This window comes from Megascapheus bottae, chromosome 1 (genome assembly GCF_031878675.1).
Source record: "Megascapheus bottae isolate mThoBot1 chromosome 1, mThoBot2.hap1, whole genome shotgun sequence".
In the NCBI taxonomy this organism is placed as follows: domain Eukaryota; kingdom Metazoa; phylum Chordata; class Mammalia; order Rodentia; family Geomyidae; genus Megascapheus; species Megascapheus bottae.
The window spans coordinates 53,083,926-53,104,575 of record NC_143509.1 but is presented as its reverse complement, the minus strand read 5'-3'; the positions used below and the strand labels follow the sequence as shown (position 1 = coordinate 53,104,575).

The 20,650-nt window shown below is 41.1% G+C and overlaps 1 protein-coding gene across 8 annotated transcripts in view; it reads left to right on the top strand.

Annotated features, from left to right (window-relative positions):
• Positions 1 to 20,650, top strand: part of Acap2 (ArfGAP with coiled-coil, ankyrin repeat and PH domains 2) — a 131,163-nt gene that overhangs the window by 30,573 nt on the left and 79,940 nt on the right. For all 8 annotated transcript variants that reach the window (XM_090344105.1, XM_090344101.1, XM_090344110.1 and 5 more), the window contains exons 3-4: positions 12,114 to 12,233; positions 12,933 to 12,986. In XM_090344105.1, the coding sequence (XP_090200231.1) occupies positions 12,114 to 12,233; positions 12,933 to 12,986 (174 nt within the window). The remainder of the gene's footprint in view (positions 1 to 12,113; positions 12,234 to 12,932; positions 12,987 to 20,650) is intronic.

The window sequence follows — 20,650 nt, the reverse complement described above, 5'->3', positions numbered from 1 at the left end:
TAGCACTGGGTACTCAAATATTGAGTCATCACTGTTGTACTGTTTGGATCTAATAGCCATATATTAAGGATACCATGCGCCTTTTGTTCCTTTGGTCTGGACGTATCACTCAACATGATTTGCTCTAGATTCATCCACTTCCCTGTGAATGCCATTATTTTATCTTGTCTGTTGGCTATGTAGAATTCCATTATGTATATGTACCACATTTTTTGTATCCATTCATCTGCAGTAGGGCATCTGGATTGTTTCCATTGCTTAGCTATTGTGAATAGTGCAGAGATGAACACAGCTGAGCAGGTGTCCTTATCATATCTTGGGTTATGATGTTCAGGATAGATGCCCAGGAGTGGTTGGCAGGATCGTAGGGAAGGTCTATTTTTAGTTTTTTAAGAAACCTCTACACTGCTTTCCAGAGTGTCTGAACTAGCTTACAATCCCACCAGCAGTGCAGAAGGGTTCCTTTTTCTCCACAACCCCGCCAGCATCTGTCATTGTCTGAGTTCAGAATCTTGGCCATTTTTGTTGGGGTAAGGTAGTATCTTAGGATTGTTTTTATTTATTTCCTTTATGATCACGGGTGATGAGCATTTTCTCATATGCTTTTCTGCCATTTTAAACTCTTCTTTTGATAAGTTTCTCTTTAGTTCGCTTGCCCATTTAGTGATTGTTTTGTTGGGTTTGGGGGGGTTAGTTTCTTGAGTTCCCTGTAGATACTGGATATTAAGCATTTGTTGGTATATTATTGGTAGATATCTTTTCCCAGTTGGTTGGCTGTCTTTCTACTTTAGTAGCTATGCTTTTATCTGTGCAGAAGCTTTTTATTTTTAGGTAGTCCCATTTATTGAGTTTCTCCAATCTGTTGTGACCCTGGGATTCTGTACAGGAAGTTTTTGCCTGTGCTTATGAGTTCCAGTGTATCTCCAACTGTATCATGTAGCAGTTTCAAGGTTTCCGGTCTGATATTGGGGTCTTTGATCCATTTTGAGTTAATGCTTGTGCATGGTGAAAGGCTAGGGTCAATTTTTAGTTTTCTGCATGTGGCTGCCCAGTTTTGTCAGCACCAATAATTGAATAGGCTGTGTTTGTTCCACTGTATATCTTTGGCTCCTTTGTCAAGTACAAGTTGATTATAGGTATGTGGTTCTATTTCTGGATCTTCTATTTTGTTCCATTGATCTTCTGGTCTATTTTTGTGCCAATACCATGTTGTTTTTGTTATTATGGCTCTATTGTAGAGTTTGAAGTGTGGTATTGTAATATCACCTACATTGCTCTTTTTGCCTAGAATTGTTTTGGCTATTCTAGGTCTTTTCTTATTCCATATGAACCTTTGGATTATACCTTCTATTTTAGTAAAGAATGTCTGGGATTTTGATGAGGATTGCATTGAATTTGTATATATCAATTTTGGCAGTATGGCCATTTTCACTATGTTGGTTCTCTCTACCCATGAGCCTAGGATGTCTTTCCACCCATGAGTTTCTTAGTTCACGTTCATCAATCTCCAGCGCATTTGATGGTGCATCTCTGCTGCTGCACATTTTCATCCACTTTTCACTGATTTTGTATCCTCCCCCCCCCCGCCTTCCCTAAGATGTGCATATGTATATACCATATATGAAGTAAAGAATATCGAGTTGCTGGGCGTGGTGGCTCACTCCTGTAATCTTAGCTGCTCAAAGCCAGCCCAGGCACTGAAGTCCGTGAGACTCTTATCTCCAATTAACCACTAGAAAATTGGAAGTGGAGGTGCTGTGGCTTGAGCTGAAGAGCTCAGGGACAGTGCCTAGGCCCAGTTCAAGCCCCATGACCGACCCCATCCCCCCCCCAAAAAAAAGGGAATACAGAGTCATCTGAAAAGACAAATTAAAAAAATGGTCCTTTGTTTCCTCATCTTTTGGAGTTCTTTTCAGAAGATTATTTTATCTGCATATGAAGAGGTGCTTGGGCATTATAATTTGTATAATTATTGTAAAAGATACTACATGTAAAGTAGGGCAGTTCAAATTTTATGTTGGAATCACCTGAGGTCTTATCTGTTGAAAACAGATTTTGATTCAGAAGATGTTAACATCAAAAAAAAAATCCACAGATACAGCAGAAATTATTGAAATATCATTGGTACTAAGAAGTCTTAAGCTTGTTTTAGAGCTTTTTTACCCCAAGGGCATGGTAGAAACTTGACAGTTTTTAAACTGGAGTTACTTTTCTCTTCTTTCCCCGAAGTTCCATAGTTAGCTGTATGTTTCTGTACTTGAAGATCTTGATCCCTTATAAAATGTACCTATCACATGTTGTGAGGCAATCTTTGTAAAAAATCATTTTTACTTTAGAACTATGGGTGTTGAGATGGAGAATTAAGCCTGAGGAACATAGAAGTGGTTATTAGTGAAGGTGCTGGCATTGAGGGACTAGAGGGGGAATGGCATAGAGAAGGAAAGGTTGCTCGAGATTAGTTTAGTGATTTCATAACTGTTCAGGGCATGCTACACCTACAGTATCATTGTAAATTATACCACTGACAGGCCATACTAGCTTGATGACTTAGCGCATATTCACTTTGCTTATAATGTATGTTACTAGTAGTTAAATTTTTTTCTAGTGAGTAATGCTTTCTGAGTGACATTGCTTATTGGGCCTAATTACTTGTCCCTTCTGCAGAGTGTCCTAGAATAGACAATATCATAATGTGTCATAGTTGCCATATACTTTCTGGTATCTTTTCACTGGTATACTTTTTCCCTATTTCTTTACATATATATCATTTGAATTTTAGCTCAGTTGCTACCAGACTTTGGCTCTTTTTCTTATATTGCATTATTTCTTGAATGTACTTCTACTTAAGCTATTATAATATTATTGTAATTTTTAGTTTGTAGCATGGCCTAGTAGTTAAGAGCATAAAAGCTGTAGCTGCTTTGAGCTTGAACATGGCCTTGCCAATTAGTAGCTAAGTGGCATTGACAAACTTCTTGCCCTTGTTGTGCTTCAGTTTCTTTATCTTCTAAAGGAAGAAACATGAGTATATGCTTATTTTGGTTTGTTATGAGGTGGCCTGATGTATATAAAGTGCTTAACCTGGTTCTTAACTTGCAGTGAATTCTTAATAAACATTGATGATTGTGACGTTTCTTCAACAGACTGTAAGCTCCTTGAAAAAAACTCTTTTGTCATCTCCATCATCATCATCATCATCAGCCAATCCTAGGGCTTGAACTCAGGATCTGGGCACTGCCCTTGTACACCTTTTGCTGAAGGCTCGCAATCTGCCACTTGAGCTACAGTACCACTTCCAGCCTTTTCTGTGTATGTGGTACTGAGGAATGGAACCTAGGGCTTTGTGCATGCTAGGCGAACCCTCTACCACTAGGCCACACTCACAGCCCCAAAGTCTGTCTTTAAAAGAATAAATACACACACACAAAATCCTCATTTGGTATGTACTTACTTGGCACAAAGTCCTGTGTTGGGATAGTGTTGTTGCAAAGTTCATGTTATCTCCAGTTTCCATTTATCTCCAGTTTCCATGTGAAAAAGTATGTTATTTATTGAAAGATAGTTAGAAAATAAGTTGTTTGCATTCCTGTCATCTGTGCTATAGTAAAATGTGAAATGAATGAATTAATGCAACTAGTGGATATTTTGAGTAACTTGATATTTATTCTTAGGTAGAAAAATTTCTCTTTGTAGGTTTATATTACTTGGTTATAATCTCACCACTACATTCTAATAGGCAAAGGCTAATCTTTTATCCTCCCTCCCCCCTTCCCTCTCCGCTCTGTCTCCTTCCCTTTCTTTCCCCTTCCCCTCCCTCCCTCCTCCCCTCCCCTCTCCCTCTCTCCTGCTCCTTCTCTCTTCCTCTCCACCTCCCTCCCTCTCTCCCTCCCTCCTTCCCTTCCTTCCGCCCCCCTTCTTTCTTTGTGCTAAGTAGCCCAGACTAGCCTAGAACTTTCCATTTGCTCCTTTAACCTCTTAAATGCTGGCATTATAGACACATACTACCATTCTTAGCTGTCTTTGTGTTTCTGTATGCATCCTTAAGTCAGTCCTTGGAGCACCTACAATAAGTGTGTGTGTGTGTGTGTGTGTGTGTGTGTGTGTGTGTGTGTATGTGCGCACGCGCACACGTGCTTATGCTTCTCACCATTTCCCCCTAACTACTGTGACTCTCTGTTAATCCTGTTTTTTGGTGCCAAATTCTGTGCCTGTATAAGCTGTGAGATCTGGAATGCTGATACCCTGCTTTCTCACTTGTGCCTCCAGTTTTTCCAGTTCTCAGCCTCACTGTTGCAGCTGTTCTTCAAGCTTACCTAGACCTCTGCTTCTTCAACCTGTTTACTTGTAATATCTTAGATCATTTAAAAATTCACTTCCTTATACTTTTGGGGGGAGGGGTATTTTTATTTAGAAAAAAATTCACTTAACATAAAAGCTACCATTTAAAAGTCAATTTTAGTATATTGACACTGTAGTATAGCATTCACCAATATAATTCCAAAATATTTCATTACCTCCTCCAAAACCCATACCTGTTAGCAGTCACTCCCAATTTTCCTGCCCTTCTGTCCTCTGACAACTAAATTTACTTTGTCTCCATTGATTTTCCTAGGCCTCTTGAATTCTGGGAGTGCCCTTGTTTGTTTCCTAGTCTGGAAGCATATGTTGTAACATGTATCGATTCTTTGTTTTTATGGAGTGAATTACATGCTGCTGCTGCTGCTGCTGCTGCTGCTGCTGCTGCTGCTGCTGCTGCTGCTGCTTCTTCTTCTTCTTCTTTTTTTTTTTTTTTTTTAGAGGGTGCAGTATTGAATTCAGGCCCTTGTGTCTTCTCAGCTATACTTTCTCTCCTTCCCCCACTCCCTTCTCCTCCTTCCTTGCCTTCTCCCCTCCCTCCTGTCTCTCTTTCTCTCTCTCTGTTTTTATTTTTCAGGCAAGGTCTCACTTTTTGTTCAGGACGGACCTTAGACCTTGATCCTCCTGAGTCTCGGACAAGTGTGCATTACCATACCTGGCTTGTTGGTTGAGATAGGATCTTGCTAACATTTGTCCTGTGCTTGCTTTGAAGCTCAGTCCTCCTAATGTTCTCCTGAGAAACTAGGATTACAGATATCAGCCACTTGATCAAGCCTGAATTATATGCTCTTTCATGGATATAACAGATTTATTTATCTAGTCATCAGCTGATGGGCATTTGGGTGTGTATCTTCTTTGTCCATTATGGATTAGTCCTTTAATTCTACATTAAAATTTCTGTTTAGAGACCTTCATTTCCTTTCTGTAAGATCTATCACCCTCTTACATTTTATTTTTAAAGTTCTATTTTATTTTGAGACACAGTCTTGCTATGTTGTCTAGGCTGGTATTGAACTCCTGAACTCAGTGAGTCTCCTTCCTTGCTAGTCAGAATTCAGCCTCAAGCATCTATCCTATACCTCTGCTCTACAACTCTAAAGTCATACAACTGTTTGTTGAAACTCATTGGTAGAGTACAGAGTCCTGAAATTCTTGATGCAAAACAAGTTTTCTACAACACAATCAAGTCCTTCTTGTGTTGCTTTTTAGTAAGCTCTTCAGTCACTCACAGTTTTCTCAGAATGTGCTACTTTGTCCTTTATTCTTAGCAGGATGACCTTTTCTGTTGGTGGGAATATCTTGAATTCTGTTCCAAACTAGAATTTAGAATCTGTTATCTTTTTTCTCCCATTCAAGTAATAAAATTATCTCTTTTCTATACAAACCTTCTACTTCATCAACATTTTGCTGCAGTCTTCTCTCTTCTTTCATTATCACCTCTTAGATAAAGAGGCCCAAATCTGTTTCTTAGTAAAATCTAACAAAAGCGAATAGCAATTAGAAAATGTCTCTGAGAAAATAGCAGAAATTTCTGCTGAGTAATTAAAATGTGCCTATAACAGTTTGTATTAAGATCTTTATGTGAGGTATCTTACCTTTTCCTGAACCTAATATAGTTAGTGCCAATTTTGTCGCACAGAACAAGGAACTCAAGTTTGCTGAGGCTAAGATCACACACATTGACTTAGATGGCAGCAGGATCTGAACTTAAATAGACTGAGCTGAAAATCTATCTCTCTTGTTCTCACTCTCTTTTTTTGTTTGGCCAGTCCTGGGGCTTAAACTCAGGGCCTGAGCACTGTTCCTGGACACTTTTTGCTCAAGGCTCGTACTCTGCCCTTCCAGCTTTGTCTGTGTATGCCAGGGAATCGAACCCAGGCCTTCATGCATGTTAGGCAAGCACTCTACCACTAGGCCATGTTCCCGGCCCAGAACCTTTCTTTTAACACTATATATTTTGGTAACATTCTCCTACCCTGTTCATGGAAACCCTGAATTATTTTAAAATTATTTAAACTGGTTGAATATTGAATAACATCTATGTGGGATAAAATTCAAAAGAAAAGAAAGTGTGTGTCCAGGGAAAATTAGTTACCTTTTAGTCTATTTGTTTCTTAAGTGTTCTTAAGAATTCTAATTCTGCTCTTCAGTACAATGACTCTTTCACTAAAAAACAAAAGCAAACAATAGTAGTATTTTAGATTGACTTTTTTCCTCATTTATGTTGGATGTTATTATTTGTTATTAATCATACAACTGTCCCCTACCTTCTTTTTTTGGCACTGGGGATTCAACTTGGCATAGTATATACTAAGTTGCTAAGCATACCTACTGCTGGACTATAGCCCTAACCCTGTCTCATGTTTTTATGGGTGAATTTTATTATTATAGCCATTTGTCCAGCTGTCGAGCAATGAACATTTAAAGTTGCGACCAATATTTTATTGTAGCTACAATAAATAACAGCAGATATGTCATGATGTTTAAGTTTGAATGTATCTATAATATTTTTTAAAATATTACTGTTACAGAAGGTTATGTGTGTTTTAAATTTGGATACTTCTTGCTAAATTGCCTTCTACCAATTTGCATTCCCACCAATGTTGTCATAATACTGCTTCCCCATACCTGCCATCTCCATAATATGTTTTCAGACTTTTTTTAGCTCCTCTTTTTTAAAAGTAATTTTCACTTATTTTAGTAGAAATGAGGTTGGATATCTCTTCATGAGGTTCTAAGGCACACTTTTATATCCCTTCTTTGGAAATTTTCTGTGTATGCCTGTACTCATTACTTGTAGTTGATGAGTTGATGGTTGGGTGTTTACAATGATTTGTGTGGCTTTTCTCATGGTTTGGAAATTAGTCTCATTATTTGTTGCTATGTAATTTTTTCCCATATTGTTAGTTATATTTTGACTACTATGATGTTTTTGCTATAGGAATCTTTTATTTTAATTTATTTTTTGGTGCCAGTACTGGGACTTGAACTCAGGGCCTCAAGTTTTCAGTCTTTTTTTCTTCCTCACAGCTCTACCATTTGAGTTGTACCTTCAGTCTAGCCTTTTGATGGTTAGTTGGAGATGGACTCACAAAGACTTTTTCTTTAGCTGGGTACTGAGATCCTTCAGTAAGCTGCTAGAATTAAAGGCATGGGATATTGGGCCCCAGGAATATATTTTATTTTTATGTAGTTGAATCTATCAGTTCATTATCCTGTACCTTTTGAGCTTCACATCCATTTTCAGAAAATCTTTTTCATTTTGAGATTATGAAAAAGTACTGTTTTGTTAGTTTTGCAATTTGTATATATAAATCTTTATTTCATATATGTATAAAATATATATATATTTCATGTACTTGGGACTTAGAATCAAATCATTTCTTTTTCTTTTCTTTCTTTTTTGGGGGGGTCAGTCATGGGACTTGAACTCTGGGTCTGGATGCTGTCTTCCCTGAGCTTTTCAGCTCAAGGTTAGTGTTCTACCACTTGAGCCACAGCACACTTCCTGTTTTCTGGTTGCTAATTGGAGATAAAAGTCTCACGGACTTTCTTTGGACTTCTTTTTGTGCCGGGTCTGACTTTGAACTGTGATCTTTAGATCTCAGCCTCCTGAGTAGTTAGGATTACAGGCATGAGTCACCAGCTCCTGGCCTCCCCCCTCCCCCTTCCTTCCTTCCTTCCTTCCTTCCTTCCTTCCTTCCTTCCATCCATCCATATTTTCAATTTTTGTTACTGGGAATCAAATTCAGTATGTTGCTCTTGCTAGGCAAGTGCTTTGCCACTGAGCTACATCCCAGCCCAAGAATCAGATATTTTCTATGCCCCTTCAGATCACCATTTAATGTTCCTAATGTCATAATAAACACTGCACTCTCCAACCTTTTGTAATAGTACTTGTATTTTTATCTATTTCTTGATGGTGTGTTCTCTTCCATTGATCAGCTTGCTTATTTTTTTTTTTTAACCAATCCTGGGCTTGAGCTCAGGGCCCGAGCACTGTCCTTGGACTTTCTCAAGGCTAGAGCTCTACCACTTGAGCCTCAGCACCACTTCTGGCTTTTTTTTTTTTTTTTTTTTTTTATGTATGTGGTACCGAGGAATTGAACCCGGGTCTTCATGCATGCTAGGCAAGCACTTTAACCACGAGGCCAAACTCCCGGCCCCTGATCAGCTTGCTTATATCCACTACCAAACTGCAGTTACTATACTTTTTCTAAGGCTAATATTCTTATTTTAGGACTTTTCAAAAGAAAAAAAATCAAGTCAGGCGTTGGTGATTCACTCCTGTAATCCTAGCTACTCAGGAGGTTAAGATCTGAGGATCATGGTTCAAAGCCAGCTGAGCAGGAAAGTCCTTGAGACTCATATTTGTAATTCATTAGTCAAAAGCTGGAAGTAGAAGTGTGGCTTAAGTGGCAGAGCTTTAGCCTGGAGTAAAAGATCACTGGGACACTGCTCAGGCACCAAGTTCAAGCCCATGATTTACAAAAATATAATTTTTTTCCTCTTCCTACACATTGGTTACTATATATGAACTTACTACATATGAATTTGTTTTACTGATAAGGCATCTTATTTTGTAAATACTAGATCATTTAAAAAGATGCATCATTGCCACCATTTTTTCCCCTCTCTCCCTCTCTTTGTTTTTTCTTTTTTCTTTCTTTTTTGCCAGTCCTGGCTTGAACTCAGGGCCTGAGCACTGTCCTTGGTTTTTCTCAAGACTGGAGCTCTACCACTTGAGCCACAGTGCCACTTCTGGCTTTTTATCTGTGTGTGGTATTGAGGAATTGAACCAGGTTTTCCTGCATGCTATGCAAGCACTCTATCACTAGGCCACTCTCCCCTCCCCTAACCTCCCCTCCTGTTCCTTCCCCCCCCTCTCTCTCTTTTTCTCTTTCTTTCTCTCTCTCTCTTTCTCTTTCTTTCTCTCTCTCTCTTTCTCTGTCTCTCTCTTTCTCTGTCTCTCTTTCTCTCTCCTTTTTTCCTTTCCCTCCCTTCCCTCCATCCCTCCCTCCCTCTCTCTCTGTCTCTCTCTCTGTGTCTACCTCTATGTCTCTCTCTCCTTTTTTCCTTTGCCCTTCCTTCCTTCCTTCCTTCCTTCCTTCCTTCCTTCCTTCCTTCCTTCCTTCCTTCCTTCCTTCCTTCCCTCCCTCCCTCCCTCCCTCCCTCCCTCCCTTCCTCCCTCCTTCCCTCCTTCCGTCTCTGTCTCTCTCTCTCTCTGTCTCTGTCTCTCTCTCTCTCTCTCTCTCTGTCTCTCCTGTCTCTCTGTCTGTGTCTCCCTCCCTCCCCCCCTCTCTCTCTCTGTCTCTCCTGTCTCTCTTTCTCTCTCTCTGTCTCTCCTGTCTGTCTGTCTGTCTGTCTGTCTGTCTGTCTCTCTCTCTCCCTCCCTCCCTCCCTCCCTCCCTCCCTCCCTCCCTCCCTCCCTCCCTCCCTCTCTCTCTCTCTCTCTCTCTCTCTCTCTCCCCCCCTTTCTCCCTTTCAACCAGAACTGAGGCTTGAATTTAGGGCCTAGGTACTGTCCTTGAGTTTTTTCCCTCTTTAGGTTGGCACTCTACCACTTGAGCCACAGTTCCAGTTCTGCCATTTTGTGGTTAATTAGTATCTCTTGGATACTTATCTGACTGGGATTGCTTTGACTATCCAGCCTCAGATCTCAGCTTTCTAAGTACCTGGGATTACAGGTTTATCCACCAGTGCCTGGCTTCCTATTATTTCTACAGTGACAATGAAGGAAATGTGGAAAATAGTGAAAAAAAGAAAAGGCATACAATTGATCTATGAGAATATTCTGTAAAGAGATTTCATGGTCAGATTTTTTTTTGAAAATGCTAAATAACTGCACATTGATATTAAAAGCTCTTGGTCTAGGAGTGTAGCTCCATGCCAGAGTAGTGGCCAAGCACGTGTAAGGCCCTGGTTTCTAGCAATGTAAAATAAATAATAAAAACCAAACATAAAACACCTAAAAGTTTAGCAGTATCCTGTAGTACCTTTTCTGGGCATCCTTCTATGGTCTTCATTGCCTCTATCAGGTTTTTCTTTGTTTCCTCTACATGGCTTTGTCACAGAACTTGGTGTTTTGGTTCTTTATGGCATTTATCTGCTGTCTACTGGTTAGAATGGGAGCTCCTTGAAAATAGAGTATAATCTAGGCTTTAAAGCAGCAGTTCTTCTTTATTACGTGTGTGTGTTTGGGTGTTTATCTCTAAGGAGTTGTACAAAGAAATTGCTATTTACAGTTTTAAATTATACTCGTTCCTTTTGTGGCTTTTTGTTGTCCTCAAGATGTTTCTCCTTTCCCCTGGCTCTAGAATCCATTTCATTTTTCCTTCATCCCAGAGGAGTCCCCTGTCCCCCATCCTGACTCCCCCCCCTCGCCCCCACCCCTGACTGAATGAAAAATATAGAAAAGGAAAGGGAATGAAAGGAAATAAGGTATATAGAAAGAGGAAAGTGAGAGTGAGAGAGAGAGAGAGAGAGCGAGAGAGAGCGAGAGAGCGAGAGCGTGCAAGTAAGAGAGAAAGACTGCTTTCATTGCACAATTAGTCCATAGGCCTTAGAGAAATTTGTTTCTAATAGTAAGTTGATTAATCAAATTCAGACATCTGCTTTGATAGAATGATATTGAAGCAGTAAAATAAGACTAACACACTGTACATTTACTTACCTTTCTTCTAATATACCATAGTTGTTCTTTAATTTTTATTTTTATTTTATTTATTTTTTTGCCAGTCCTGGGCTTGAGCTCAGGGCCTGAGCACTGTTCTTGGGCTTTTCTCAAGGCTAGCACTCTGCCACTTGAGCCACAGCACCACTTCCAGCCTTTTTCTATGTATGTGGTACTGAGGAATCGAACCTGGGTTTTCGTGCATGCTAGGCAGGCACTCTACCACTAGGCCAAACTCCCAGCCTCTTTAATTTTTTTAATTACCCTTTTTTTTTTTTTTTGCCTTCCTGGGACTTGAACTCGGGCTCCTGCGCATTGTCCTTGAGTTTTCTCAAGGCTAGAGCTCTCTCACTTGAGCTACAGCACCACTTCTGTCTTTTTTCCCTATGTATGTGGTACTGAGAAATCGAACCCCGGTCTTTGTGCATGTTAGGCAAGCACTTTGCCACTAGGCCAAATTCCTGCCCATTTCATTTCATTTTGTTTTGTGTTATTTTGTTTTTGGTAGTCTAGGGATTGGACCCAGGGCTGCAAGCCTAGTCAAGTGCTCTTACCTCTGAGCTACATCCCCAACCCTTCTTCTAGGATACTTTGAATCTTTAGGGATTTAATTTCTGGGGTTGAACTTAATTTGATGAAATGATTATATTTTTGTTATTATCATACAGCCTCTGGGTCCTAAAAGGTCACCTCTTTGGAGCAATTTTTCTATGAATTTATGAGTCAAACACAAAAATAATTTTCTGGAGCCAGGAGTTTGGCCTAGTGGTAGAGTGCTTGCCTACCATGCATGAAGACCCGGGTTTGATTCTTCGGTTCCACATACATAGAAAAAAGCCAGAAGTGGTGCTGTATCTCAAGTGGTAGAGCTCTAGCCTTGAGAAAACCCAAGGACAGTGCTCAGGCCCTGAGCTCAAGCCCAGGACTGAAGAAAAAAAAAAATAATTTTCTATTGATTTGTTTTGGACTTACTCGTGAAGTATAACTTAACTAGGTTAACACATGTGATTTTTGCCAACATTTGTTCAACTAAGTAAAAAAATAATTTCTAACCTGACGTAATCTTTTTTTTTTCTTTCTTCAGCTCGTGAAGCTTTGTATTGCCATGATTGATACTGGAAAAGCCTTTTGTGTTGCAAATAAACAGTTCATGAATGGAATTCGAGACCTAGCCCAGTATTCTAGTAATGATGCTGTAGTTGAGGTAAGTGTTATTAAAATCACAGATAAACTAATAGTGATATTTAAAACTACTAGTAGAAAAGTTATCACCCCTTGTTGTGTCCTACAAGCCTGTCTGCTATGATAGTAAAGGTTAATTTACGATGTGTATATCTAGCATCAATACTAACCCAGCTTCTCTGTTTGGCCACTTTACTAAATTTGCTAGCTGCTAAGTGAGCCAAACCAGCATCTGCCTAAGGGAGATCTGAGCTGGGAGGCCCAAGTTACCAATAGCTTCTTATTAAGACAAACACAGAATGTGATCCAGTTGAGAACTGGATCTAATTGTGTGCCTATGGACTGTTAGTTTCTGGTGAGCCTGCTAGCCCGGGTTAGCTTGACTCCTTCGCTGAATGTGTGTAGTCTTAATGATGAAGACATGGATGCGTTTTGATGATGATTTGGTAGATAGATGCTTATAGAGGCACAGTATTTATATTCTCAAAACAATTTTGTTTAATCTGCCATTCCCATGGGTATGGCACATATTGCTTTCACTTTTTTAGGTTTTATTTTCCACATATAGACTTGAGCTCTCTGCAGAGCATGCCTGTGAATAAGTGAGATTGTTCCTAGAAGTAAATATTACTGCTTACATTATAACTTCTTGGCCTATCAAAATTGCTAAAATAACATTTGTGTGGCTTTTAAATGAGTTAATTTTTTTTCTGTCTTATAGACAAGTTTGACCAAGTTTTCTGACAGTCTTCAAGAAATGATAAATTTTCACACAGTAAGTGTCAATAAGTAGGTACTACCATTGGCTCTCTGTTAATAGTTTAGTACTTTCTTTGAGTAACAGTGTTTTTATGACAGGACTGAAGTGTTTGTGTGTGTGTGTGTGTGTGTGTGTGTGTGTGTGTGTGTGTGCGTGTGTGCAGGTGGCAGGAAGAGAGGAAAGCATATAACTAGCTGCCTTATTAAATATAACAAATATTACAAAATTCTTTTGTCTTTACATGGCTTAAAGAGTAAATATCATTTTTTTTGATGAAACCTTTTTTGTTGATTTTTAAATGAATTTTTGATACAGTGCTTTATTTAGTAACATTTTAATGTAAAAAAGATTACATTGAAGAAGTTTTCACTTGTGTTTAGTTTCTGAGTGAAATAACTTTGAGAGTGAGTATAATTAAGGAAAAAGTTGTTCATTATTATGAAAAACAATAAAATAAGTGCTTACCAAGAAACAACTATATCTAAAATGGGGGTCCTTGTACAAAAGAAATGCCTTGGCTTCTCAGCCAATAATGTGGAATTGAAAAAGGGAAACAGAACTCAGGATAGTAGATAAGGCTTAAAATACCTGTCAAATGCAGGGAAAGAAGTGGGTCTTATGAGATCATGAATGGAACAGACTTGTTAAAATGACATTTTTTGTATAATGAGAATATTGATAGTATTACATGATACTATTTTAGGTATGGGTAATAGCACTGTGGCTTTAAAAAATGTCTGTTAAGCTGGGCGCGGTGGCTCAGGCCTATAATCCTAGCAACTGTAGAAGCTGAGGTCTGAGGATCAAGGTCCAAAGCCAGCCTAGGCACAAAAGGATCTGAGACTCTTATCTCCAATTAACTTCTACAAAATGGGAAGTGGGGCTTGGCTCAAGGGTAGGATGGTAGCCTTGAGCTGAAAAGCTCAGGGAGAGTACCCAGGCTGAGTTCAAGTCCCATGACCCACAAAAAAATGTCTGTCATAGATAAAATTTTGAAGTTCTATACACACAAGATGTCTGGAATGTCTTAAAATGCTCACATACAAATAGTGGATAATGGTAAACTGTGTCTTGGACATGTTGGTTTTTGTGATTTTCACTAATTCTTACATATGTAAATTTTTTAACGTTCTCCTAATTTTGTAATTACAATTATAAAAATGCTTACATCTAAAGCACAGTAGTTTTTTAAAAATTTTATTGCTGGGGTGATGTACAGAGAGCTTACAGGTACATTCAGCAGGTAGTGGGTACATTACTGCTTGAACATTATTCTTTCCCATGTTTTTCTCCCACTCTCACGCCACCCCCTCCCACTCATCTTGTTTTTCCCTTACCTGCCCATTTTCAAATATACAAATAAACATATATATATATACAATATATCAAGTACCAAAATCAGATTAAGGTTTGGGAATTTATAATGTATATTCATTTATCTATGTCCATATATGTAATTTTAAGATGTTTTAAATTATATTATTTTAATATTGAGTTAACTGATTAGTATATTGATGAATATTGATTCATTTTAATATTAAATTTTTAGAAATAATTTCATTTGTAAAGTCCTATAGTCCATTTGAAATATTTCATGTGTGCATTCAATTTAACCTTAATTATTTTCAATAATTGAAAATGAAGGGACCGGGAGTTTGGCCTAGTGGTTAAAGTGCTTGCCTAGCATGCATGAAGACCTGGGTTCGATTCCTCGGTACCACATACATAGAAAAAAGCTGGAAGTGGTGCTGAGGCTCAAATGGTAGAGCTCTAGCCTTGAGAAAGTCCAAGGACAGTGCTCAGGCCCTGAGCTCAAGCCCAGGACTGGCAAAAAAAAAACAACAAAAAAAAAAAGAAAATGAAATTTCATGAAGAGTCAGACTTTGGTTAGTAAAAACATCAAGAAGTAACGGCTGGGGCTGGGAGTTTGGCCTAGTGGTAGAGGGCTTGCCTAGTATGCACAAAGACCTGGGTTCAATTCCTTGTTATCATATACATAGAAAAGCTGGAATTGGTGCTGTGGCTTGATGTACCTGAATTCCTAGGACCCCGAAAGAACCACCAGAGGCCGAAGTCAAAGCAAAGAAGCAAGGGTCATTTATTACGTGTTCGAACTCAGACCTCCACGTATCTGTAGCCGGCAACACTAAGAGACCCCAAACAAAGATTTTACACACCTTTTATACAAACAAGTTTTAGGGGAATTCCATAGTTAAAATCACCTGACTGGTATTTGGTAACTTCGAACCACTGGTCGCTTCAAGATTGGTCAGAGCTCAGGTGTCAAACCACTGAGCACTGGGCTGTTTCCACCTGGGATTCAAGTCCGGGCTAGTTCCGGGAATATGTGTTTTTGATTCCTAGTACATTGGCCCTGAGCAAGGGGGGTGGGGGTTATTCCCAGAACATGGGACAGACAATCTTGGCACAACATTCCCCTCTTTCCCATGATACTTTTAGAGCCAATCTTGGATCTATCTCTGCATTAATACCATAATCACACAAGGGCCTAAGGGTCCAGCTAAGGCAGAAAACAGGATTGTCAACCAAGGGGAAAAATTCCTTCACTTTGCTCCCTTTCTCGTTTCAACACAATTAGGTGAAAATGCACAACTGTAAGTATTTGCCCACACTGAGTCCCTGTCCAGACATTGCCCATACCTGTTGCTCCCACCTACACTAGGAACTATTATTAGTTTTGGCGACGCAACTTAATTTTTAGCGGGCTGCTTTGGTTTGATCGATTTTTTCCAAGTTGTTTCGGCCGAGGGTTCTATGAGGTCTGGAAACGGGTACACTGGCTTGGCGTGGGTATAATGGATCAAAGAAGCTACTCCGTCTACCTTGAGGGCGGTGGGTGTTGTCAAGGACCTCAAAGGGTCCTTTCCACCGTGGCATCACATTTTCTTGCCGGTGGCATTTCACGAGTACCCAATCATCCAGTCTATAGCCATGAGGCACCAGGGTGGTTCCATTTTGTACAAGTCCCTCAGCTTGGGCCAGACTTCTTGCTGAGCCCTTTGCAGGGCTTGGAATGAAAACAAAAGATCAAAATCACCATCCTCTTCTTTTTTAACAAGATTTTCTTTAAGATTGGGTATTATAGGGGGAGGTTTACCAAACATTATTTCACAGGGGGTAAGTCCTAATTTAAAAGGAGCGTTTCGAATCCTGAACAGAGCATAGGGGAGAAGAGCTACCCAGTTTGCTCCAGTCTCCATGGTCAATTTAGTTAGGGTCTCTTTTAATGTTCCATTCATTCTCTCTACCTGTCCTTAACTTTGTGGTCTGTAGGCACAATGTAATTTCCAATCTGCCCCAAGTATGGAAGCCAACCCCTTACTTACCTTCGAGACAAATGCAGGTCCATTGTCCGAACCTATCATTACTGGAAAGCCATACCTGGGTAAGATATCCTCAAGTATCTTCTTGGCCACTATCTGTGCAGTTTCCCCTTTTGTGGGGAAGGTATCTACAAAAACTAGCAAATACTTATATCCATACTTCCCTGGTTTTACTTCAGTAAACCTCCCAATAGGCTCTTGCTTGTTCCCTTGCTGCCTTGCCCCTGGATTTTGCTGATTTCTCCCTACATTGTTTAGTTGACATACTCTGCAACCTGAGATAATCTGATCCATTTTGGCGGCTGCCTCCGTAATTCGTAGTCCGGTTTGTCTTATTAAGTCTTGCATTTTTCTGGCTCCCAGATGAGTTCTATGGTGAATTTTTTGTAGCACCTTCGTCCCTAATTTTTCTGGGAGTACTATGTGACTCCTGGAATCTCTCCACCATCCATCGAGGAGCTGTGCCATAGGTAGTTTCTCAATCCATTGCAAGTCTTCCTCCGTATACCCTGGGATCGGTGGTAAGACTCTGGGTCCTGGGTCTGGGAGCTGGATGGCTAGAGCTGGGGTTGGAGATAAGGCCGCCTCCGGGGTAAGTCTGGTCAGCCAGATGATTACCCCTGGACAAAAGATCTACAGTCTTTCCTTCTGCTGTGAGGAGGCTCCTCTCTCTGTATATTGCCCCATGTATGTGGGCGGTGGCAAAGGCATACTGACTGTCTGTATGAACTGTCAGTCTTTTATCCTTACCCAGTCTTAAGAGCTTGGGTTAAAGCCACCAGTTCTGCTCTTTGTGCTGACGTTCCTGCAGGCAGGGACTCAGCCCAGATTACTTCAGTCTCTGAGACTACTGCAGCCCCCGTGTACCTCTGGCCTTGGTGCATAAAGCTAGTTCCATGGGTAAATCAGACAGTCTGCATCTGGCAGAGGCCTATCTTGCAAATCCTCTCTTACTCCATGCACTTGGGCCAAAACCTCAGCACAATCATGAAGTGGGGCTTCCAGGTCTGGATTGGGCAGTATCGAGGCCGGGTTAAGGGCAGTTGGAGGCTGGAAGAGAATCTTGAGAGGGTTTCTAGGGATGCGGAGCACTGTCTTTCTGGGCGGCAGTTAGCCACCTTTGCCCTCCTCTCAGTAGGTACCCTAAATAGGTTACCTCAGTCTTGCAGATCTGTGATTTCTTAGCTGAGGCTTGGTAGCCCAGCTTTCCTAAAGTCTGTAGGAGGTCCTCCGTCCCTTGGATGCACCCCTCAAGAGTCTGTGCCGCTATTAGAAGATCATCGACATACTGTGGGAGGGCCAAGTCGGGGTGTTTTACAGGAGTCCCCTCCAGCTGCAGAGTTACCCTGGGTTCGGGGAGGGGATCCAAACCCTGTCTCCCCTAGTCCTCTGCGTCATGAGTGACTAACATGGAAGTTTTTTGTTGCCACTGGTCCGATCTGTTTTTTTTTCTTTTTCGGGCATTCCCTAGCTCAGTGACCAAACTCTTTGCAGTAAGCACGTTGATCTTTGCTCAGATTTCGACCTGGGGGCCTCGAAGGTTGTGGGCCACGTGAACCTCTTTGTGGTGGTCTTCCCTGTTGAACTACGGCAGCCAGTACTTTAGTCATTCTCTGTTGCTCTCAGCTGTTTCTCCTCTGGGGCATCCCTATTATTAAAAACTCTGAGTAAATCTTGGATACTTTTTCCTTGTAGGTCCTCTAATTTCTGTAGCTTCCTCTTAATATCCGGAGTCGCCTGGTTAACAAAGGACATGATGATAGCTGTCTGATTCTCAGGGGCCTCAGGACCCATTGGGGTGAACTGTCTAAAGGCTTCCATTACTCTCTAAATACTCAGAGGGAGTTTCTGCTTTACCTTGAAAGACTGAATACACCTTAGCCAAATTAGTGGGCTTGCAAGCAGAAGCCCGGAGACCCGCTATTAAGAGTCTGGCGATACACCTTTAACCTTCCCCTACCTTCTGCCGTGTTGTAGTCCCATTTATCCTGGGGAGGTCTAGTTAAGGGAAAAGTATCATTAATCAAATCTGGATTAACAGTGGGCTGCCCATCGTCACCAGGGACCAGTTTCCTGGCCTCCACTTGGATCCTTTCCCTCTTCTCCGTGGTGAACAGGATTCGGAGGAGCTGCTGACAGTCATCCCAGGTGGGCTGATGAGTGAACATAACACTGTCTAGAAGAGAGATCAGATCTTTGGGGTTATCAGAAAAACGAGCATTCTGGGTTTTCCAATTATAGAGGTCACTGGTGGAGAAAGGGCAATACTAGAACCTAGGGTTCCCAGTGTCATCTGGAAAAACCTATTTCACGCAGTGGGAGGGCCATCATGGATTCGGGAAGGCGCGGGCTTGCCGCTTGCTGGGCACGTCCCCGCGTCCTGCCTGCTGGGCCTCCAGCATTGATTTCTCTCGCGGTGTTCGGGGCGGCCACTTTCACCTCTATCTTGTCCAGGAAAGGTGCCTCTGCTCCTCCTGCTGGCATAGGAAGTTGTGGATTGAAAAGAGGAAAGTATAGAGGGGGTTCAAGGAGTAGGGGGTCTGTACTGTCGGCCAGGACCCGGTAAAGGGGAGCTGAGGGCTTGGGTGGTGGTGGTGGGGCATCAGCCTGGTGCAGGGCCAAGACATCACTAGTTGAGGGAAGAAAGGGAGATAACCAGGCAGGGGGGTCCTCTACCATATCCTACAAAACAAGAATGTAAGGAATCTGATCAGGGTGGCCAGACCGTTCTGGTAAAAAGATCTTTTCCCTTCCAACATCAAAGGTCTGCCACTCCGAATTACAGAGAGTAATTAGTTTGCCTTTCTTGACTTCCACACTCAAGTCAAAACCTCTGCTTCTAACATCCTTAAAATTTGTTGTTAAGAGTAAGTTTTGACACATCTTGGAGGGAAATGCCCAGATCAAAAGACAAATACAAGGAACGAACAAAAACACAGACCACAAGTATGCTTCAGGCTAAATCCTGCCTGACCAGATGGGCTATTATTCCTTACAGATAGCCCCAGATGGGGTCCCTCGGACGTCTCCCACCGGCCTTGTCAACAGTCCCACTGGCCCTATCAACAGTCCTTAGCGTCTGCCAGGACTCTTCATCTACCCAGATACAGAACCCATAGGCAACCTAGATTAACGGACAATACATAATACACAGAGACAAACGAAGCCGGCTTATTTACTGCAGTTTTTCCACGACCCGTTGACTAGGTGTCTGGGTGGGCTTGGGGGTTCCTGGCCAACGCACCAAATGATGTACCCGAATTCCTAGGACCCCGAAAAAACTACCAGAGGCCGAAGTCAAAGCAAAGAAGCAAGGGTCATTTATTACGTGTTCAAACTCGGACCTCCACGTACCCATAGCCGGCAACGCTAAGAGGCTCCAAACAACGATTTTACACACCTTTTATACAAACAAGTTTTAGGGGAATTCCATAGTTAAAATCACCTGACTGGTATTTGGTAACTTCGAACCACTGGTCGCTTCAAGATTGGTCAGAGTTCAGGTGTCTAACCACTGAGCATTGTGCTGTTTCCACCTGGGATTCAAGTCCGGGCTAGTTCCGGGAACATGTGTTTTTGATTCCTAGTACATGGGCCCTGAGCAAGGCGGGTGGGGGGGGTCATTCCCAGAACATGGAACAATCTTGGCACAACAGGCTCAAGTGGTAGAGCTCTAGCCTTGAGGAAAAGCCCAAGGACAGTGCTCAGGCCATGAGTTCAGTCCCCAGGGTTGGCAAAAAAAAGCTGATAAAGTTAACCAATCAGTTATATTTTAATAGGAATATCTAATAGCAAATAATGATGACCCTAAAGAATTAACTATATATAATTTGTGATGAGAAAAAGTCTGAAAAATGACAAGAAGTTGTAGTGAACAAATGAGTAAATTAAATTGTTTTATATAATTTAAACAGGAATGCAAGAGAAAGAGATATACATTTATCAAAGTAGTAATTACATGTAATTACATTCAGAACATTAACAGAAGTCATATATGTGGTATTAAAATATAATTTCAGCAGCTGTAAACTTGCAGAATGTTGTGTTCCACATTATATAACAAAGTAACTATAAAACTTGAGACCATGAATATCTTTTATATGACTGCCAACATTTTGTTTAATGTGTTCACACTTAACCTTAATGAGTTAAGCAGAACTTGGGGGGCCAGCTTGCCTTTGTTCCAGTTAGTGTTGACTGGGTGGCTTGTCTATGATTGGAAGAACCAATGTGTGGCTGGAATGGTTGGAGTTGGCTGGGTCCTTTGCAATCTCTGGAGAGTCTCCGATTTCCCCCTCCCTTCTCTTCCTCCTCCCTCCTTGCTCTATTCCAAGT